This window comes from Protopterus annectens, chromosome 4.part0, assembly GCF_019279795.1.
Source record: "Protopterus annectens isolate FY-2018-M chromosome 4.part0, PAN1.0, whole genome shotgun sequence".
Lineage (NCBI taxonomy): Eukaryota > Metazoa > Chordata > Ceratodontiformes > Protopteridae > Protopterus > Protopterus annectens.
In genome coordinates this window covers 245,452,907-245,477,310 of record NC_056733.1, presented here as the reverse complement: position 1 = coordinate 245,477,310, position 24,404 = coordinate 245,452,907, and the positions used below count along the sequence as shown (strand labels likewise).

The 24,404-nt window shown below is 38.5% G+C and overlaps 1 protein-coding gene across 1 annotated transcript in view; it reads right to left on the bottom strand.

Moving 5' to 3' along the window:
* The window catches only part of LOC122799284 (cytosolic arginine sensor for mTORC1 subunit 1-like), a 467,271-nt gene that overhangs the window by 327,772 nt on the left and 115,095 nt on the right, over positions 1–24,404 (bottom strand). Inside the window, exon 4 of the mRNA XM_044068241.1 lies at positions 20,987–21,119. Coding sequence (XP_043924176.1) covers positions 20,987–21,119 — 133 coding nt within the window. The remainder of the gene's footprint in view (positions 1–20,986; positions 21,120–24,404) is intronic.

Here is a 24,404-nt window from a genome sequence, read left to right as displayed (position 1 = left end):
AAAAAAAATGTACCATACTATTCGGCAAAAACGCATCCCCTTCCGATTACCACATCAATGGCAACCCCCTAAGCACACAACCTGTGATGAGAGACCTGGGTACTCATGTAAATCTCACATTTAATCATGTAGCAGTAGTGGTCAGAAAAGCCTTTTACTTGGTTCATCTCATAAGTAAAGGGATTGTATCCAGAAAAATGAGGTTATTGCCTCTGTACTCCTTTCTCATTAGGCCAATAATGGAGTACAACACCTCATTCAGTCATGTACCTTTCCAAACACCTGCACCAACTGGAAAGGCCACAAAAATGCCTCACAAGGAGAATCCATGGCCTCCAACACATGCCCTATGCGCACAGGCTTAAATCACTACAGTCTACTCAGTATCGCACAGATTGCTCAGAGGTGATCTGTGTCTCGCCTACAAGGCAATATAGGACCCTGCCCTACTAGAGATGTTCCATATCAGTAAATCGAAGTCCTCCCGCATTATCTGCTCAAAAGGCCTAAATCTAATATTTGACATCAACAAAACCTGCTGGAGAGACAGGTTTGTCTCCTGCAGGCTGCCCTGTCTCTGGAATAGACTTCCATATATGTCAGAGTACCTCATGACCCTCTTCAAGCATAACCCTTGATGAGTGAATGGGAAACCACAAATTTGTCCCAGGGGTTCCACCTGTGTCCCTCACTGACAGGGGTGACAGGTGCTGACTGAGGTTTCTTTTCTTTTTTTTTTTTTTTGGGGGGGGGGGGGTAAACTCTTGGCTAGGCTTGTAAGGGCCCCAGAGTCATTTGCCTAGTAACCTCCTATGAAGTCTTCTTAATACAATGTGTAAACAATTTAAGCGGAGTTTAACAGAGGAAAAGGACAGTGTTTTGACAGGTGATATTAAATATCAAGAAAAGTACAGTTTTGTACCTACCATAAATGTAGATGTTCGAGGATCCACATTGCTGCAGTCCTAACTATTGGGTAGTCCGCTGTCCAGTCGGCCCGAATACCAAAGTATACGGCTGACGTCGGTCAGGGCGCATTAGACTGACGTCAGTACGTCAGGGTACTAATGCGCATGACCGACGTCATATCCTCAGTCTTTTCTTGCCCCAGATGTCAGAAGACCCTAAAAAGACAAGGCCCAATATACCTGCACCAAAAATATGTACAATATATACAAAATTATCAGCATATAACCTCACCTACACAACCACCCCTAAACACAGAGGCGAAGGAGGGAGGGTAAATTGGACTGCAGCAATGTGGATCCTCGAACATCTACATTTATGGTAGGTACAAAACTGTACTATGTTCTTCATTCCACATTGCTGCAGTCCTAGCTATTGGGTAGAATCCCAAAGCAGAGGTAAGGGAGGCTGGCAAATCATAAAGAAGCAGGAGCTGACAACATGCCTTGCAAAATAGCTGTGGCAAAACCAGCCCTAGACTTAGAGTAGAGAGGAAGGTGATAATGCTTAGAGAAAGTATGCACTGAACTCCAAGTAGCTGCCTCCAAAATATCCTTAGTTGCCACCCCCCTTAGGAATGCTGTTGAAGTGGCAGTAGCCCTAGTGGAATGAGGCCTAATCCCAGCTGGAATCTCCTTGCCATGATGGGAATAACAAAATGCAATGCAAAACCCAATCCACCTAGAAATAGTTTGTTTTGACACAGGCTTGCCCTGCGAACTCAAAGCAAAAGAAACAAACAACTGCTGGGACTGCCTAAAATCCTTAGTCCTGCTTAAATAATAACGCAATTGCCTGTGTACATCTAAAGTGTGCAAAATCTTTTCCCCTTTATTTTGGGGGTCTGCATAAAAAGTAGGCAAATGAATAGTTTGGTTTAAAGCCACACTAGAAACCACTTTAGGCATAAAGGAAGGATTAGTACGTAATGATACCCTATCCTTATGGAAAATCAAAAGGGCTCTACTGCCATAAGGGCCTGCAACTCAGACACCCTTCTTGCAGAAGTAATAGCCAACAGAAAAGCAGTCTTCCATGACAAGTATTTCAATTCAGCAGTAGCCGCAGGCTCAAAAGGTTGTAGAGTAAGTTTTTCCAACACAAAATTGAGATCCCAAGCAGGAGTAGGAGCTCTACGTGGGGGTCTTATATTCTTTGCCCTCTAAGAAACTGCTTGAACAAAGGATGCGAAAACAATGGTGGGTCACAATCATAGTGAGCTGAAATTGCTGCAGCATGAATCTTAATGGAAGAGAAGGACAAACCTTTGTCCAATAACTCAGTAAGATATTGAAGAGCCACACTCAAATTAGGCTCAGAAATCTCCAAATTCTTTGCTGTACTCCAAAATAAAAATCTCTTCCATTTTTCTGCGTACACTTTCCTTGTACTAGGTCTTCTAGCTTCCATAATCACATTTAAAACTTGTTGAGGAAGTTGAGACCTGCTGTGTTTCAACACAGAATATGCCAGGCTGTTAGATGAAGAGAGTGAAGCTTGACATTGAGCAGATGACCGTCCTTCTGAGATAACAGATGTGGAATCAAAGGTAAAGGCCATGGAGGCTTCCTTACCAGACTCCTTAGTAGTGGGTACCAGTGTTGCCGAGGCCAATCTGGAGCTATTAAAATCATCCTTGGCTTGTCTTGTCTGACCTTTAAGAGCACCTTTGGAAGAAGAGGCAGAGGTGGAAAGGCATACACATGAAGATTTTTCCAACTGAAAGAAAGAGCATCCACTTTCCAAGCTGTGTGATGAAACCCCTTTGTGCAAAACTTTGGCAGCTGGTGGTTTAGTGGAGAAGCGAACAGATCTATGTCTGGAGTTCCCCATGACACTGTCAATGTCTGAAATACATGAAGATCCAGTTTCCACTCGTGGGGATCCATGATTTGTCTGCTTAACACATCTGCTAAGGAGTTCTGTGCTCCGGCAGAAACCTTGCCTGAAGAGTTAGTTGCAAGCTGAGCAGTCTCCCATAAAATCATTGCTTGCCTGCATAGAGGATAAGAATGTGTTCCCCTTGTTTGTTGATGTACCACATGACAGTTGTGTTGTCTGTTAGAATCAACACCTGCCCTGGAAGAAGTAACTCCTTGAAAGCCATTAATGCAAACTGGACTGCTAACATCTCCTTCATGTTGATATGTAGATGCTGTAGTCTGGCAGGCCACTTGTCTTGTATCCACTTTCCATTTAGATGAGCTCCCCAAGCAATGTCCGAGGCATCTGTCGTTAAAATCTGACTCGCCTCTGGCCGGGTCACAGAGAGTCCCTTGTTTAGGTGACATTCCTGAGCCCACCACAAAAATTCTTTTTGAAGGCAAGGTATTATTTGAATGACAGTGTCCAAATCCTGGCAGTGCTGTGTCCATACATTTTGAGATACCATTGTAGCTTCCTCATATGCAGTTTGGCATTGGGAAGCACCAGAATACAAGATGCCATGAACCCTAATGCTTGAAGGACTGTCCTTGCAGTCAGCACGGACTGATGAGATAGTTGATGGAAGTAAAGTGATAGACTCTTTTGTTTGTCCGGGGTTAAAAAGGCCATCTGGGCTGCTGTATTCAGTCTCACACCCAGAAAGCACATGTCTTGAGAGGGTACTAGACTGGACTTTATTTCGTTCACAGAATACCCTAGGCATCTTAGCACTGCTATAACATATTCCAGATGCTGTAGAAGGTCTTCCTTTTCTTGAGCCAGAATCAGGCAGTCGTCCAAGTAAGGATAGATTTGAATTCCTTTTAGCCTGAAGTAAGCTATCACTGGAGCCAGAACCTTTGTGAATACTCTGGGCAGTAGATAAGCCAAAGGGCAATGCAGAGAACTGATAATGAGAATTTCCAGCTCGAAACGCAGATACTTCCTGCAACTTAGTCTTATAGGCACATGAAGGTAAGCTTCCTTGAGATCTAAAGTTACCATCCAGTGATCTTTGCCCAGCAGAGGTAAAAGCTGTTGTAACGTCAACATCTTGAACTTGGGAATGTCCAGATAAGTGTTGAGGAGAGATAAATCCAAAATTGGTCTCCACGTGTTCCCCTTCTTTGGTACTAGGAACAGGCGAGAATAAAATCCTAGGCCCCTTTCTGATACAGGGACTGGCTGAATGGCCCCTATTTGGAGTAACAGAGAAATTTGCTTGTGAGCCTCTGTCCTTTGTGGAGGAGGAACGTCTGGCATGCCTTTGAAAGGGGCAATGTATGGAAATAAAACCTGTAACCGTGGTGAATGATATCCAACACCCATCTGTCTTGAGTAATTAAATCCCAATTTTCTTTGAAAAGAGACAGTCTTCCTCCCAAAGGAGCTGCCAGGCGAGAATCTACTGGCAGCTGAAAAGGCAGGTCATTGGGTCTGTTTACGAAAGGACTGACCCCTGCCCTCACCAGAAGTCTGAGCAGGTGAACTCCTGTTCTAGGCCTAAAAGAACCTTGAGCTCTGCCCCTACCACGTCTAGACCTACCCCTAGACTGGGAATCATAAGCAGGATATGTCCATCCCTTAGTAGGCCAATTTCTACTAAACTTGGTGGCTGCACCTGCAAAAATCTTTAACAGTTTGCATAGACTTAGCTTTGTCCTCCATTTTCTTTAAAACTGCTTCCACAGGCGAACCAAACAACACATCAGACTGTAAAGGAGCATCCAAAATCCTTGTCTTAACATGCTCAGCTAAATGCTGATCCCTCAACCAGGCATGCCTGCGAAGAACAGAACTAGTGGCAGCCACCCTCGAGGAGGCCTGTACAGCATCAAAACCACATTGCAAAGAATGCTTACCCACTTGTTCAGACACATGAACTAAATCCAGCAACTCTTTACACTCAATACCTTCCGCCAAAGCATCCACCTTAGATTTCAATTGTGAAAGGAGATAATTTTGATATTTTAGCATGTGAAACTGACAATTCAACGCCCTCATGGCTAAAGTGGAAGAAGTATACACTTTCTTTCCCCATCTATCCAAAGCCCTTGCCTCTTTATCAGTAGGAACAGGGTTTTAACAACAGAGGCCTTAACACCTTTAGGTCCCTGAGAAACAGTTTCGGGTCTGCCCTAGGACTCTTAAAAGATACTTATGAGCTTCAGGCACCCTATAGTACCGATCAGGTTTAACAGGAGCAGGAGGCAAAGAATCAGGGTTCAGGGAAGCCTCTGCAAAACATCTTCCACCACATTCAACACAGGAGGTATAGCTAAGGGCCTATGCTGGGGTAAAACAAGAATTCCCTAAGCCTTTTCCTGGAATCAGAGTAATCTTGGCCTTCCCATTTAAAGTGCTCCCTCATGGAATGCAGAGTCTCTGAAAATGAGAAATCCTCAGGAGGAGAAGCTGTAGGAGTGGAATCATCCACATCAGAATCAGAATAAGGAGGATACTCCTGCAAGTCTTCCAGAAGACTCAGAAGCCTCTGAACACTGTTCAAAACTCTCAAACTCAGGTTCCACCCTAGGCCTCTTATCAGGAGGGGGCATAGAACCTCTAATCAGAGTAATCAAATCTTCTGCCATTTTGAGCATATGTTTCTTAGGCACAGAACCTGAAGTGCTAGGAGAAGCCCCCACTGAAGCTAAACTTGGCCTACCTCTCAAAGAAGTCTTGGAAACAGAAGGAGAGGCTCTAACTACCTTGGGAAGAGAGGGAAGAACAGTTACCTGAGAAGCCCCCTCAGCCTGGCCTACCTCCTGAGAAGGCACATCCTGCAACAGTAAAGTCTCTGCCTGAGACTCCAAAGAAACTCCTGGCAAAACCTCTGGCTCCACTGAGCCTTCTAAAGAACCGACGTCCGGGACTGCCGGTTCATCAACCCTAGGCTTCGCTGTTTTGTCCTTGCGCTTTTGGAAGCGGGCGTCGGAGCATCCGACGGCATTTTATAATTACAACGCTTCCCAAACACTAACCTGGCACAGTCTAACCGTCTCTTAATAGTGCGTTTGTTAAATCTAGCACAAGAGCGGCATCCAACAACGTCGTGCTCAGGCCCTAAACAAGGTATACACAAGGTATGGTAATCCCTATGAGGTATCTGTTTCCCACAAGAAATACAGTTATTCACTTTTCTGACATCCGGTTAAATACGGAGGCAAGAAAAACCAAAATGTTCCCCAACGGGGTACTTAGCCAACTTTGATTCGGTCTGAAACTCCGACTTCAGAAAATTTCAGAACGCCAACCTGCACTCGCAAAACTGCTTCTGCATCGGACCATGCGGCAAAAAAGACTGAGGATATGACGTCGGTCATGCGCATTAGTACCCTGGCGTACTGACGTCAGTCTAATGCGCCCTGACCGACGTCAGCCGTATACTTTGGTATTCGGGCCGACTGGACAGCGGACTACCCAATAGTTAGGACTGCAGCAATGTGGAATGAAGAACATCTATATTTTAGGTGTATTAATATGCTAACAAAAGTAATCCTATAACATCTATAGTTTCCCAGGAAAGTTGCTATCTGAGCCACAAGTAATTGCAACTTTATCCAATCAATACATTAATGTTACAACTGCTGCTACTTGGAAATGAGACAGTGAGAATTCTGTAATCCAGTAGAAATGGTACAAGCCAATTATAAATCTGACTATGACACACCATGCTTTATAATTAGGACCAATACATTGCTAGGACCCAATGCAATCCCAGGAATTTTAATTGTAAAATACACGAGAAATACTGACTCCTACACTGCATAACATTTTCAATGAACTATTACTACAAGGTACAGTTCCTGAATCATGGAAAATATCTTCTGTGATGCTTATTCTAAGGGAAGGAAAGAAGCTGAATGTTAAATTACAGACCCGCTAGTTTAACCTCCTTATTAAGTAGGTGTTTTGAAAGGTGCATTATTCAGCTTTACCCTGTATACTGTCAAAAAAAAAAACTGTTCCAAGTCAATATTGTTTCAACCTTGGTAGAACAATAATGCATCTTAACAGAATTTTATGGCCTGATCACGCCAGCTATCGAAGTGCATCTGTGACAGTTCTGTTTCTGGATCTCACCAAGACATTTGATTCTTGTCTCAGCTTTGTTATAATGTCTTGGCTGGATACGAATGCATGATTAACTGGATAAATGAACAAATACAACATTGCTGTTATGGGAAACAGAAGGAGTACTTACCTACTGAAAGTGAGGTTGGTCAGGGTCTTCTTTTAGGCCTATTTTTGTTTATTTGGTATTTTTCACTAGTACTGTGAGCAATGTTTGTTAGTCCAGCAGATATGCTAACTTTGCAAAATTGGCTCATCACATCATCAGATGAGCATTTTAATGACATACATTTCTAAATAATTCATTAAAATGGGAAAATAATGGACTTGCATTTAGCATTAATAATTGTCAGGTCCTTTATTTTGGAAAGACTTTTTGTAGGCACAATTCTGGTAACTGAATGTGTACTATACAAATTGTGACTGAATATAAAGAGTTGGGAATTATAATTGACTTTCATTTCAAACTCACTTACCTGTCTCAAGAGTTACAGTATTATGAAATTTAGGTATAATGTTTAGGTTGTTACCATTAAGGGAGAACAAAAATATGGCTGAAATTATACAAATCTTTTTTGAGACCAGTACTGGAGTTGTTGTGTCTTTCGGCTTTTCCCGGTTAGGGGTCGCCACAGCGGAACTCCGGTCTAATGACTGGTAAGTTGATTTTTACGTGCCGAGCTACCAGCCCTGACGCACAACCTTCAACGAAGGTACGCCTATTCACGCATGTCTCCACAAAGAAGACGCTCTAGCTGAGAATCGAACCGGACAGAGTCTTACTGTGAGGTGACAACGCTACCGCAGCACCACCACCGCTGGTAACAGGATATTCTGTGTGTACATTACGTGTGAATTACAGAAAAAATCCACTTAAATTTTCACCAAGCATTTACCATCTGTAAAAGATCCATATTACAGTACAAGGTGCAATTACCTGAAATTGTTTACCACATATTATACATATTTTAGAGACAAGGCCTTATAAACCCTTTAATGAAAACTTTCTCAAGACTTTATTATATGTTGAAAATAACAATAACTAACCCACAAGTATGTGGGTATCAACTTCCAAATAAAATTCTGTAAAAAGTTATGTAGCAAATACATTACTCATAGCTCGAAATTATGGACTCTGCTACACTGTTTGAATGGCTTCAAATCTAGGCTGAACTCCCAGATAGAAAATGATGTTTTTTACCCTCATTTTATTGAATTAGTGTTCTTTGAACAGTCCTCTGAGCCAATGAACTCTGTAATATAAACTTATGAAATTTATGTTAATAACCGAGTCATTTAAGTTTAATCTACATATGCATGACAGTTTGCCTCTTGAAATTATTTGCAATACTTCTGACACTCCAGACTTTTATCTTGAAATGATTATTTGCAATACTTCTGACACTCCAGACTTACCCCCTGCCAGCAAGAAAATGGGCTGCTGCTGATTAACAATGAAATCAAAAACACTTGCCTCCAGTGGCAAGTCATTAAACAATGTCATCTTTAGTAAAGCTAAAGCCATTTTATGTGGAACATAAGACTTGCTCATGCCACAATACAATGGATTATTAAGACTTGTAATAATGCAGCTAAGACTATTTTAAAAATGCCATGGGTTCTAGGTTTGAGCTCACAGGAACTTGTGCTGCACCTTAAAACAGTTAATGAAACAAACCCTGAGGTCTGGTTGACCCCTACTGACTTCAGCAGAAGGATGGCTTTGAGTTGCATAAATGCCTATAGTTTTAAAGGGGCTTTTAGTTTCATATAAATAGCACAGTGGCTCCATCATTTGCAGATGATCAAAGCATTTTCTTCCTTCTGCTTGTAAGTTAAATTTATATCAGCTCTGTCGTTTTTAATGCCCTATTGGTTATACCAGTGTATGTGCTTGGGGAATAAGCATACAGAACATGTTTAATATGGAAACAAAAAGCCTCAAGTCAATGCATTATTTTACTGGTTTCCCTGCTTTGTTGGTTACAAGTGCATGGGGTACAGGTTTTAGCTCCAAAGTATACAAACCTACTACTTTGACCTTCCAACCATCATCTAACTTAAGAGCTGCGAAAAACTACTAAGAAAATACTTGGGAATTATTCCAAATTCATCTAGAGGAAGCATCAATTCTTCTCCTAAGGCAGTCAATCCTCATGACAGTCAAAAAAAAAAAAAGAGTTGGTGCTGCAGCATAACTGATAGAAAACCAAAATTAATTGAAGAACCACACCAAATCCCTCCAAAGTCGCTTTATTAGAACTTTGTTTCAATGCTTTTGTGTTAAAAGCTAAAACTTCTTCAGAAATGAGCTCTAAGAGACAGAATCCATTTTAAATATACAGCAATCGTGTGCAGAGTCATGTGACAAAAGTCATATGACATCTATGACAATTGTATACAATGATAGACATTTTTTTAAACAGATAAATATTGCAACATCAGAGTGTCCTTTACATTCTTGCTGACTTCATTTTAAAAATGCAAGCGATACTAATAAATTAATTCAGACCTGGGGGGGTGGTGGTTGACATCAGGTCTGAGCTGCCAATAAAGTTCATGATATTCCAAAACAGTTTCCCCAACCCCCCCCCCCCCCCGGCAAAAGCCATGTTAATTTTTTTTTCCAGCACCATGAATGTGAACTTGGAAAACCTCATGGCAGTAACCAACATGTCTACTTAATGCTTTGTTAATGGAACGCTTTCCGATTCCATAAACATGCTCACATATTCTCTTCGTTATATTGTGCTCAGTTTCGCTGACGCAGAATGTGCCACAGGATGAACAAGTGACTAAACAACTGCTCTAGTCTCAGTCTGCTCTGGCATGTGTGACCGTTCAGTATTTCTCAGTACCAACTGACATTTATAAAACTACATAACTTGAAGTAACCACCTGGTCCCATACAGCTCCATGACCATTTTTAAGCTGTTCTCAGCCTTAAATTCCAGCAAATTGCTGATATTAGCTCCTCTCTTGTAAATAAATTCAGGCAGTACCAAACCATCTCTCTAATGTTGTCAAAATTAAACTGCCCTCAGTTATTAAGGATTACTTTTGGATGTCATGCACACTGTTGTTGCAGGTTAAAAAGTCAAGCATCTCAAAAAATCGGTAGATTGTCAGTAATTCATACACCAATACTTTTTCAGAACATGTACAAATCTACATCCTCTCTCTTTCTGCACAAATCTCATCATCAGCCAGGAAATGATCAATGAAGCCACTCTCCCTAAACATGCCACTTAAATCGATCAACTTTGTGCACAAGTTGTCATCATCAGGTATTAACACTGACCGATCAGACCTTTCACCATACTCTTTCTGGAGGGCTGACAAATCGCATACTGCAAACAAGAATTTGAAAAAAATCTTAGTGGTACACATTTGAGGAATAGCAGCATAGAGAAAAATTATTATATAGCCATACATACACCATACGCAAAGTTGTAAGTGAAATGTACCAACTACATTGAACTACTTAGAACTATGCAAATTGGATACAAAGCACAGGGAGGAGACAGAATTAGTAATAATGACCTGAGAACACGTCAGCAAGAACTTACAGTACCATTATATCCATTTACTAGGTCATACAAATATGGGGAGATTTCTCAGGCTTGAAGACATGCACTTATTAAACCTAAGAGAAAGGACAGTAGGACTAACTCAGAGGCACAGGGACCCTCAAGTCGACTTTCATGTTGTGGAAAAATAATGCAGAAGGTAATACTAGAAAGTTTGGGACTTCAAACCATATATCAGCATCAGCATGCATATGTTGAAAAATATATCTATTATCACCTACAACAATATAGCAGCAGCTATGATGTAATTTATACAGATTTAACTTCAGTGTTTGACAGGGTCAAACACAAAACATTGATCAATAAATGAGAACTAGGTTTTGATGTACTCTTGATAAGATGGCTAGCTACATGGCTTACTTGCTATGTCCCATTTGTATCATAAAGCAACTGGACAGGTGAAATTCTTGGTTACAGTCTGGGTATCCCACAAGGCTCTATCGTAGGACAAGACTTGCTCAGACTGCATCTATCCTTTTCATATGAGGTGTTCTACACTTTGTATGCAGATGACTTGAAATTAGGTAAACTGATTACATGTGTTACAGACAGGGCATGACTGCAAAAGAACTTGACTCAACTGACCATTTGGGCAGAGGAGAATAACATGCTGATAAATGCATCAAAAAACAAGCATACAAGATTTGGGAGACAAACTGAAAGATGAATACTGACTACAGCACAGAGTGACTGAAAATGTAGATTCATTTAAGGACCTGGGTATATGGGTAGATCCAGCTTTGAGTTTTTCTAATCATATCAACCAATACGTTAATGATAGTTACAGAACTACAGGTTGTATAAAAAGATTTAACATCTATGAAATCAGAAATGATGAAATCATTGTTTGTTAGATAATTACACCCAAACTTGAGTATGGAATAATATGGAAACCTTGTAAGAAAAGAAGCACGAGTAAACTGGAATATACCAAGGGATCTCAACCTGTACAGTGTCTCACATATAGATATATATAGATATATATATATATATATATAAAAGAGGAGACCTTATTCAGGTATCTAAGGCATTTACAGGCAACTACCTCTGGGAATGTTTGGGTTATCAAAAAGTAGTAGAGAGGCAGACAACCTGTGTGGAAAATTCTAGAGGAATGAGAAGGGTACTAACGGTTCTATCAAACAGCAGCTGATGCATGGAATAGACTACCAAATTACACTAAAGCAAGCACTAGAGTTTAGATAATTGTCCAGGCGGTTCTTAAACCTATGTGAACAACCATTTTGGTATATTGGCAGGCTAGAAGGGCATTAATGTCCATGCTTGAAATATCTGCATGTATGCAAGTAAATGAAGTAGAATCTTCCAAAAACTGCATAAACTGGTGTAACACTTCTGTACCTTGCCAAAAAAAAAAAAAAAAAAAAAGAAAATGTCACCCAGGTATCTGAAGTAAACCTTGCACTGGCTCTGGTAGAAGCTACAAAATTAGTTTCCCCACTACCACAAGACCAAACTGGCATATAAGGAGGCACACACTGCCGCCACCCCTAACTCCCCTAATCCAATGATAAAAGTTTCACTTCGGAGGTAAAGAAATTGCCATATAACAGTTTGCATCATTTCTAACAAGGCAATGTCCCGGATGAGAGAAGCGTTCCCTATTAGACCCACTCTGAGCCACCTTAAATTCAAATCATGTGATTTGATTAAAAAAAAAAGTTTTTGACGTCAGTCACCAAGATGGTATCCAGAGAGAAATCCACTTTTTTGACCTCATGCGAAAACTGCCAGGAATCTTTCAATATGTGAAAATCTTTTAGAGATTTTTTTTTTATTTGAAATTAAACTTCATGATTCACTTTTTGAACTCCTCAAAACAATAAGTCTTAATTGGGTTTTATTTAAGCTTGTGCGAATTTTGGGTATTCAAAATGTATATGATATCCTTAGGTGAATGCAGGTCTGATTATCTCAGAGCATATGGAGGAAAGTACCAGGACATAGTTGAGCTTAGTGAAGAAAATTTTGTCACTGGTATGTATAATTTTCTGGGCATGTATTGAGAGTTTGAGGACACTGGAAAATCCAAGCCAGTTTAGCTGTTTTATTGCTATGCAGTGAGGAGTCTGACTTGGGAAGTTAGTGGCAAATTTGGCAATTTTATTATTGGTTTGTTCAAGTTTTAATAGTTTGGTAGAAAGCAGGATGGTGAAGGTGGCTGCAGACTATAAGAGTACTGGCAGGAGGATGGCAGTTGCAAACAGGTATCTTGACGTATCTCAAAAGAAAGGTTTAAATCTACAGAGATGTCCAACTTTTTGGGGATTCTTTTTTTGTCATTTGTTGGATGTGGAGTTAAAAGTAGAGGTTTTCCTTGATGGAAAGACCAAGCTGTTTAGTGTAAGACATTTTTTTATGGGGACACAATTTGTGGAGAATAGTGGGAATGCAGGTTTTAAGCTTTGGCTAGTTATGGAGAAGCAGGAGTTTTTAATTTTTTTAACATTTAGGACATGGCTGGCATCTTTAAGTCATGATTCTAAGGATAAAAATGATAACTGGGTGGGTGAGAATTTACAACATACAAAATGTACACACAAAATAGCTATACTAGATACCATCCATTACAGTGTATATCAAAATGAAAACAAACCGTGAAAATATGGTCAATACTCATCTGCCTTCATTGTGAAAGTACTTTCAATATGTACATAAGACTGTGCATTATAACAATACTCCATCACATCACCTTACACTAGACAAAACAAAAAGTCAAGAGAGAAACAAGAGGGTTATAGTCAAACAGCTCCAATTCGCAATCAACTTTTCTAGAATAAATGACTAATACCAGCCATCTGCGAATATATGTGCACATCCCATTGTCTTGTAAGCAAAGAATAAACCCATGAAGTATTTACTCATCTCCCAAGATAAAGAGATCATTGCTCCCATTTCTTAACCATATCAGACACTCCCTAAAAGATCACTGAAAGACTCCAAATATGGATAGTTCAACCATCAAAGACTGAGTTGCTGAGACACTGGATTTCCATTTACAGGTTATACACGTTTTTGACACAGTAAACCGCTTACTAATGACATATCAATTTTAGTCAAATACTGACCACTTGTAGCATTAGTAGTTCTGGAGTTAATCATGAAAAAAGTGAGGAGTGAATGAATGTCTTGCTTCTATTCCACTAACTTGGAACTCCAACATATGTGCACATCTCCAACAGGAAAGTAGGAAATTTGTTAAAAGGCAGCATAGTGACAGATTCAGAATGCATTTTTCCAGGACTTTAGATAGAGGAGAAAAGGACTGCAAGGGTCTAAAGTTGGTTTAGTTCCACTGATACTCCAGTTTTATGAAGGGGTAGGATGTAGGCCCGTTTCCAAAAGAGAAGAAATGAGATTCCCTTTTAATTTCTCCAAGTCTTTAGGGCTTCTATACTATGACGGGAATGGATCCCATTCCCAAGTCAAAGTATGATTACACAACGACCCCCTCTTAAAATTCCAAAACGTGCAAGCTGATTGGTCAGCGTGCACGCTGTAAATCAGACTTGTACTAATGGAAAAAGGTTCAGTCGCCCGGACCTTTTCCATTAGTATAAGTCTTTTTTTTTTTTTACAGCAACGCATGATCTCCGTTGCTTTTTAGACACTGTCTCGCTATGTTAAAGGAGTTTAACATAGTGAGACAGCTTTAAAAAAAGTAAATGAGATCTTCCTTTCTCTGTTGCTTTTTTTTTTAAAGCTGTCGCGCTATGTTAAATGGGTTTAACATAGCGAGACAGCTTTAAAAAAAAGCAATGGAGATTCTCTGTTGCTTTTTTTAAAAGCTGTCTCGCTATGTTAAACTCCTTTAACATAGCGAGACACTTTGTAAAAAGCAACGGAGTTCTTGCTTTCTCCGTTGCTTCCACCCACAGCTCTGATGTACTGCATAAGCATATGCATATGCATGTGCAGTACATCAGAACTGCCGCAGAATACCAGACAGCTGCGAAAGGGCAGCGCGGAGGCATTATGCAATGCCATTATTTAAGAAAAGTTTTTTTTTTCTTAAATAATGTCATTGTATAATAGCAATAACTCACTTCTGGGTGTGGGTAATGCTGGATTTACCCACGGTTGTTTTTGTTTGGCCACTCGGGCTTCACCCTCGTGACCAAATCACACCAATCGTGGGTAAATCCAGCATTACCCACAGCCAAGCGTGGGTTATTGCTTAATTAACATTCAAGAAATTAGTATTATTTCAATCTTTTATGTTAGCCAGAAATGATCTTTGCAGCACCCGCAATGTGCCCAGTAATGATCCCTTCTGCAATTTGTATGGAGTTACATGCATCTGTAACATATCTAAGTAAGACTGAAAATACTTTTTTATAAGACCCATTGCTCTTACTACTACTGGAGCTGTCTGAGCATTCCTTCTCCCACATTGTTTCTGCCTTCAAATCCTGGCATTTTATGACCTTGTCTCTCTCTGTACATAAAAGACACTGTAGTCCGTCACTGCGTGGAGCAATTTCAATGATCAATGCTACTTTTGTCTTCTACTATATCTGTTTTCTCACATCTATTTTTGAACTGTTGGTAATGGGTGATCCCATGTGATATAAACCATCATTTTCTATAATACTTTGTGGCTCATGTTTCCAGTGTTTTTCAGCTGCTTCAATATTATAATGTTTGTACAATCCCCAATACAACAGTCTTGCCACATTATTATGCCTTTCAGTATACAGTCCTACCATTAGTGTCTCACACTAGCAACAAGATGTGCGACTGTTTCTAATTCGGTTTTACAAAACCTACATTTGTCAGCTTCTCCATGTTCAATGGACTTTGTACACCAACATATGTGTAGCTATCTTGGGTCGCCAATATTAACCTTTCATTTTTTGGTTTAAATTCACCTCTCCTTAACCATACAGATTCCTGTATCGATTCTTTGATGAGAATCCAATACATTAGGCTGTGGACCGGGATGGAAAGGTCTCGTTGGTCATGCCAGTTGTGATGCATTAAACCAGAATTTTTTGGAAGGTTTGTTCAATTATGGATGAATAGTTAAGCAGTTTCTTTTATCAAAGAGGACTTGACCTTTTTTGTGGCGTTTCTCAGTGCGTGGTATGACTGGAAGGAAGACTGTTTTGTTATTGTTCCAGGTTTTCCATGGTTGTCCGACTTTCTCCTTGTTGCGGCATGCTCACTGAGTACAGTTAAATTGTGCAATTAAAGTGTTTTGACTAGATTGTCAAGTGGGAGATTTTTTTAGTATGCTTTAATTGTGGATTCTGAGAGTCTATGAAAATTTCTTTTTTACATTTTGGTACTTTTTAATCAAATCAAAAACGTAAGTAGTGGAACTATATGGCAAAGATGGCATGGTGATCTCTTTAGGAATTCAGCAGAACTCCGCATTTCGCTATTGTTGGTGTTATTTGTTAAGATCCAAATAGCAAGACGACTTATTAAACCTGGTAGGAGTAGTGAATAGTTGAGAAAAGCTGACAGAAGGAATAAGAGGACAAACTGCAAGTGGTTGTTGAAGCACTGAGGAAAGTTCAATACTTAGCAAGATTATAGATAACTAGTGAATAACAGATTTAAGTTAAAAAAAAAAAAAAAAAAAAAAAAAAAAACTTGCATGGGAAATGTTAAGGTATCAGCTTAAGAATATGTAACATTACAGAATGTAAAACTAACTGGCAGTCTATTAGAGGCTACCAAGTATGGAAACAGGTTCTTCTGGGTTGAAAGGGTTATCACATAATATATGTTTTTAATAGACTCGAGGATATAGAAACATACTAATCCCCCAACAATCAAACTCCCTGATTATAGTTGCATATCAAAAGTTAAAGCTCTCACCTTGGAAGAGTTTTCTGAATAGTACAAATCTGTACATAAGTTGCTATTAACGCTAAAAAAAAAATTTGTTGGCAAAGGGTCTTTTAGAAGTGTCAAAAGAAAAGGTCCAATCAAATAATTTACTGCAGTAAGAATCATTAAGTGGATAAAAAATATATAGCTACGCTGCTTTTAAGCAAGCTGGGCAAGAAAATAAGTTGGTGTTGTGCGAGAATTGTAGACATTGGCCAGAAAATATGTGAGTGTTATGAGAGACATGCTGCAGCTGTGTACTGCAGGTCTAAATTAAAAAAATCAATTATGCTTTGTATATTTGCTGGACTAAGAAGAGGTGGAAACAAGCAAATAGTCTACTACTGTGCTTCAACCTTGGTTATAACAAATGCTGTATGAACAGAATATTGTTTTAAAGGAAAGGAAAATTACTAAGTAATACAGCATGAAATCACTGGGAAACCTACTGAAAGTGGGAAAACCATTGGATATGCAACAGTATGACCTAGCACTAGATGAAGATTGGGTGACGTTGCAGTCATCTTAAGGATATGAACTACAATTACAAGAAAATTTCAAGTTACCACCTAAGCAGGGAATCTGCTGAGCATTAGGTTAGTCTTTGTAGCCTGCCATATTAGATTTGTTTTGAATTGCATTGCAATATTTCACTAAGATGCTAATGCTATGCTAGAGGAATAGATATCAAAACCATTTTAAGTCTCTGTGAATTTTCTTTGAGACAAGACCGTGATCGGGATATTTACAGGAGTACAGACAGAAATGGGTAAGAGGCACCTGCTAAATGGGGAAACAGGGTGAGTCACAAACTAAAATCATTAAGGCAGATATTCAGAGAATGACTTTTGAGAGACAAAAGCTGAAATCTCAATGGACTGACTGACCTTGTTAAACACAGTTTTGATTTATACAAGAAAAATGAATGTGTTATTTTGCTTCAAGAAACATCTGGATGAAAAGGAAAGCAGGAATCTGATTAAGCAGGATTTTAATGAGGGATATATCATGCAGGCTATGTTGGAGATAGACGCAGTGGTAATTTTCACAAGAGGGAAACCACTAGCAGCAGAGCAAGTGTCACGGGATAAAGAAGCTAGATGTCTAATGATACAGGAGTAGTGGTGTGGCAAAAGGATCATACTGAGACTTGAAATGATTTTGACATAACATATTGCTCTAGAATAGAATTACTTGTCTCCCCACCAAAGGGCAGAAATAAAATTGAAAACAGGTAAATTCTTTTTTTTTTCCACCAAGATAGTGTATATGCAGGAGGAGATTGCACTCTAATCACAACCATGTCAGACAAAAATACAGGGCCACAGTAACATAAAACAAAAAAGGTAGTCAGACTTCTAAAATCCTTACTGAGGATTTCCTGGCAGACTGATGCAACTGAAATAATAAATATCCCACTTGCTTGAACTTGTTTTTTATTCAACTAGATTTCACAGCTGCCAGTCAAGAAAAGCCAGGTTAAAAGATTCTGAAACAAGGCCAGTGGTATTTTCTTACCACACTGCCCTAGTAAGACAGCTTTCTTTGAGGAATTTCCATCAGGGAGGGCAAAATGGACATTCCCAGCTGAATACATGAAGCTGACAGCATTTAAGACTGGGATAAGACAGTGAGTTGCTGATGAATTTTAAACAGGTTTTGTCAAAAGATGACAGCTTAACATGCAGATGGTAAATTCAAACTTTTGAAAATAATACCTAAAGCACTGGGAATTGAACAGGAAATGGGCAGATATGTTACAAAAAAGTAAAATGATTCTGTGACAAAAGCAGAAGTAACAAATTATGAAATTTGCGTTAGAGCAAGTGATTTTTATATAATTCGTCAGTCTAACAGTTAAAGTTGTCCTAAGGCAAGGATCCTTTCAAAAATGCGCAGTTCCCAGCAGTATTTAGAACCAAGACTGAGGCAAAAAATAGAAAAGCCTTCTGAAACAGGAACTTTTGACTTGGGTACATAAAAAGGTAGCCTAAGAAAATTTGGTGTGTGTGTGTGTGTGTGTGTGTGTGGGGGGGGGGGTATTTAAAGACTTCTGTAAACAACTGTATAGAAAGGATACTGTTTTACCTGAAAATGGGGGAATGTACATGACTATCAAGGGGAATTTATTTATCTTCATTAGTAGATGTTCAATAAGAGCTTTTCCACATAACTACAGAAAACATTGAACACCCCTTGGTGTGTGTTTACACAGGGACACGCACCCTTACTGGGCATTTCTTTATTTAAAAAAAAAAAAAGAAAATCCTGGTCCTGACGCTGAAAAACAAGTGACTACAGTGCAAGGCTTGTGTATAAACAGGATTACAATGGGGACCAGTTCCCAAAAGACTTGCTCTCAAAGTGACTTGCTCTAAGAACAAGATGTGGAGTAAGACACTTACTCTGAAAGAAAGCAATTCTTTTTTGGAATCGGTCCCCTTATTTACATTCCATAAATAATACATCCATCACAACACTGGGCTCATAATCACATTTTCTCTTCAATGCTCAAAACATTTGGTTTTGGTCTCCGAAAACGGCTATGTACCATTCAGTATGTCTTGTGTACAGATACCTCTAATACAACAGATTTTTAAATTTGTCCTTTTTGTTGCTATAGGCTAAACTTTACTACAACAAACCAAGCTTTAGCTAGAGGTCAAAGAAGAAAAGAAACCCAACGAGGTACTTGGCTTTTAGACGTCTTGAGGTGAAGAAGTGAAGCACATGATGTGACTGTCTGCGGCTGAAAATTTCTGAGGTTTGTGCATGAAGACGTCACATTTAAGGTCCCTGGTGTATGGCCCTATGTGTGACGTCCCATGCAACTGCAAACAGCCACGCTGAAGCTTTTGTATAGGAGCGGACATATGGGTCATCTGAGATGGAAAATCCAACACCAAGAATACTGCAACATAGGAATAGAAGGACATCTCCCAATTATTGTTGCAGGGCCTTTAGGAAGCAAAAACAAAAAAAAAAAATATTCACTATTATGCCTGCCCCAATTTGTACAATACATATTTAAGGATGATCTCTTCAGGCAAATTAAACAAGCACCTAGATGTACTGAATGTAAAAATCACTTCAAAGTAAATCTGCAACCATTTGGTTTTACCCTTCTCACTTATGATGCGACAACTTATTAACTTAAATGATCTATAATCTATCCTAAATATGTATACAAATGTTATACTTGACACAACACAACATAAATGCTGTATTACTGCAATGTGTGTTACATCATGACCATACATCTACATAAATGTTTGGCTTCCTTGTCCCAAGCTGACTATCACCTGCTCATCTGCCCTCCCACGGCTCCTCCTGCATCCTCCTGAAATGCTAATGGGAGGAGAAAGGAACTGGGAATCCATATTCTTTCTCTCATTACTCCTCCAGCTCAGGCCATCATTAATGGTCAGAGAGCAGGCAGTGAGTGGAGCTCACAAGCAGCAATTTCACATATGCTGGTGACATGGATTTTTGAGAAGCCCTCTCTCTCTCTCTGTGAGTTTATGACACTCACTTATGTAAGGAGAGTTATGAGGTGCTGCCTGCAAGGACCTGCTCACTCTGGGCCCTATGACAGTTGCTCCCTGACCCTCCCACTCCTCCCAGCCCAGCAAACTTTTCTAGTCCTGGCCACCACCACAGGTTAAGTATCTGCTCATTCTGCATCCTCCCCCCGAATGGGCACAACCATTGTCCCTACCAGCTCATCAAGCAGCCAAGCCCCTACTTGAACTCTTTGTAACCTGGGTAATAGTGGCAGTGGTTTCATCCCTCTGTGTCACAAGGCTGGCTATTTCAGCAGTGATCGTTTTATTAGAACACACACACATACTTAACTAAGAATAAATCAACATTTTCCCTTTCCAAGCACAATGTGTGCATTCAGTTCTGATGCAAGTTCAACATTTAGTGGATGAAAGCACTCACCTGAAAATAAATTACCATTTTCCTGTTTTCAATTGTTTTTCCTTTGGTTAACCAGAGATCTGGTTTCACAACTTAAATTTACACATACATAAACGCTGTACCCATTTCTGCAGTGAGCTTTGCTATATCATAGGCTCATAGGTAGGTACCAGGCTATTGGCCCTAGGGCCTATATAAGCCTAGCCAAGCGGTACCCTGGCTTTTGCCACCCAAGACAATTATTTTCCTGCGCCCCTGTCAAGCAGAGCCACAGAAGTGATCCCCGGGGTGAATTTCCTATCGCCCATCCAATCAAGATTTTTCTTGAAAAGTGCTAATGAGGAGTAGTTTGTTCCAGAGTATGGGAAGTCTATGGGACAGGAATCTATCCCTCCAGCATGTTCTGTTTATTGTGGTGACAAGGTTTAGGTCCCTAGAGCGTGTAGCTTGGGGGGATTGGGATTTCTTTACATGGAGCATGTCCAACAGCTCTGGGTTTGACATAGCTTTGTATGCTAGGCAGAGATCGCCTCTGAGTATGCGACAGAGTAAAGACTTGTAAATCTTGCCAGCCTGGTAAAATTTCATATCCAGGGAAATAAGCACAGTTAGATTCATAGGAGGCAATGGAAAGCACTTACCAAGCACATCTTCAAAGAAACCATTACTGTTAACTCTGCTATAAACTGGAACAGACTCCCCACTTTCTTCTCTGTAAACAGTGAACTCTTCAGACAATGTGCATATTACCACAGGGAAGTCCTTTTCCTGAATCTGGTAAAGGATAAAGAAATTCCATTACATTCTGCAATTCACTTCATGTGCTAAATTACTAACTCGATCATTCACATGTGTATCATTTAAAATGTATTAATAGTGGAGAGTCCTGTTTCCAAGGCATGTTTACAAATAAGCAAGGTCCATTAAGAAAATCTGGATACTTTAGTTTGCTTTGTTATTCGTATATTCATATTTAAATGCTTTAAATATAGGTTATCAATTTGTAAATCTATAATGTAAATTATCTTGTATATGTCTATGTGATTGTCTTCATTATAATCAAAATCAATAAAACTGTTTAAAAAAAAAAAAGAAAAAGAAAATCTGGCTATAAAACAAATTTTATGTTACATAAACCAGATGGCAGGAAGAGACTTTATGAAGGACTGTTGCAGCCAGCCTAAGGCAACATTTTCCAACCTTCCATCCTGTACTAGAACAAACCCCAAATTATTATTTTGTTTGTTCTACATCTTCTGATAAACTCCAAAATTCAATCTTCTGTGTAAAAAAGAGAAAGTAGTCATCCCAAAACGAGAATGCGCCCAGTTTACCTGCTATTTCCTTGCCTCCCCTGCCTTGCGACTGCTGAAAGCCTCAAAGAATCAAGAATTTAAAGGAGAATGGACATCTAAATATTTATTCCAGGACCGCAGTATCCAAGAGTAGTCCCCTGCCTCAAGGTACAGCGAATTAAGTTATGATGGTTTCTCCTTATTGGTACAACCCTATGGGATCTGAGGAAAGATTCCCCACCTCTAGGGAATGAATGGGCTTTAATCCAATCTAAGGAGGCTAATGGCTCTCAGGCAGGCGAGAAAAAGCACCTAGAAAAACAAGACTACAATCCATATCGGCTCATGTATGATAAAAACCTAAACTGCACTTCTGGTAGTTTTATTTCCAAATAAACAAACATTTTACAATATTTACAAAGGTATGGTACCTGATCTGAAAACTACATTATAATATAGCTATACTTAACGGACATTAAAGATATTTATTTATCGAAAAGCAATTTAAATTTTGCCCAATATTTAATATTGTTTCCCACTAGAACTAATGGGAATCACATTCATTTCTTTCAGGAAAACATTGGTGGCAAGGTTAACAAATTCATTAAAGTAAGGAGCAGAATTATTCTTATATTTTAGTGATCAACTTCTTAGCAATGGCTAATAAAGTCCAAACTAATGGATAATGTGACGTGCTAACACAATGTAGCATAGTGATTTATTATTTTTAACCAATGCACCTAACAATTACCACATTGCACTAAAAATCATTCCAATATTTAATATTCTTTTCATAATTAAAAAATATGATACTAATCTGCTTTTAAAGTTTTATTACCTCTCCAACACAAAACTATTTGGTTAATCTTATAGGAAAGCAAGATGAATCTACAAAATTTATTTCCATGCAAACACTTTCCAAAACATACAGGACATAGTTAAACTTCTAGATTTAAGAATTAAATCTTAAATTCATTATCTATTTAATTTAAATAGGTTTTAATAAAAATCACAATATTTAATAATCTTACAATCCAGCTCTGAGATATATTTATACAACTTGGATAAGGTAATCTTGCTATCCAAGTTATTAATAATTAAACAAATATTTTCATAAGCTGAGATGCACATTTTTCATCATATGACTTTTTCTAATCTATGAATTTAGCTCTTATCCTATACATTGATTCCCAATCTGAATTTTCCTAATCAAATGTATTCATTAACTCACTGGTCATTATAATATTGCCTTCATTAAAGCAATCTGCTCAATATATAAATTTTTCATTTTTCAATACTAGCATACTATTAAAAGTATTACTTCCCATGAACTCGGAGGTAAAAGTAATTGGGAAAATACAGCTATAATTAAAAAAAACATGAATAAGGAGTTTAACTTATTCGGTGAATAAACAAAACATAAGAATATGTAACATTTTATTAACAGTTAAATGGAAGAATTCTGTTTTGAATGATCGAAAATCACATTTATATAGATTTCTATTCAGCATCATATCCAATCAAAATAACACTGTTTCAAGACTAAGCTATAGTATAAAAGTTTTAACATTGGGAAATTTAATATCCCCTTTATCTCAATCTCCAATGTGATTAATAAATGCAGTTCTGAGTTTACCTGGATACCACAAAAATTTATTTTTTTTATAAAATCTTTTTCAAGTAATAATGCTGACCAGATAAAATAAAGAATTTTTGGTTAATAAAGCCATTTTTATTAATATTAACCCATCATCACGAGAAAACAATATTTTTCAACAATACTATTACAACTTTATTGAATTATGTCTTCCATATAACCTGTTAACAGTGTGCCCAAATATTTAATAAATGATTTTGGAGAGGACACTTTTTAGCAGTTTACAATTTCATTTCTGATTAGCAATATTTTAGCTTTATCATTATTAAATTTAATCTTTGAAATATCTTCAAATATTTTAGCTAAATTATAAATCACTTATAACATGATTTTGTACAATGCAATAAATAAAATAACCTGCAAATAACTGATTATATTGATTATTCCCTTTAATCTTAATACCTTTGATCGATTCATTACTTCTAACAAATACTACAAATGGTTCTATACTTGCAAATAAGAAAGGGCTCAGAGCTGATCCTTGATGTAACCCGACTTCCACCTTAAACGCATCCGTCACTCCCACCGCTGACCTCACCGCTGTCACACTACCCTTGTACATATCCTGTACCACTCTTACATACTTTTCTGACACTCCTGACTTCCTCATACAATACCATGACTCCTCTCTAGGCAGCCTGTCATATGCTTTCTCTAAGTCTACAAAAATACAATGCAACTCCTTCCGACATTCTCTGTACTTCTCCATCAAGACACTCAGAGCAAAGATCGCATCTGTAGTACTCTTTCCTGGCATGAAACCATACTGACCACTAATCATCACGCCCATTCTTAACATTGCTTCCACTACTCTTTCCCATAACTTCATGCTGTGACTGATCAATTTAATCCCTCTGTAGTTACTACAGCTCTGCACATCATCTTTACTCTTAAAAAATCGGTACCAAAACACTTTCTCCATTCCTCAGGCATCCTCTCACTTTCCAAGATTTCATTAAACAATCTGGTTAAAAACTCCACTGCCATTTCACCTAAACATACATATATATATATATATATATATATATATATATATATATATATATATTATATTATATTATATATATATATATATATATATTATATATGTACATACAAAAAATAAAT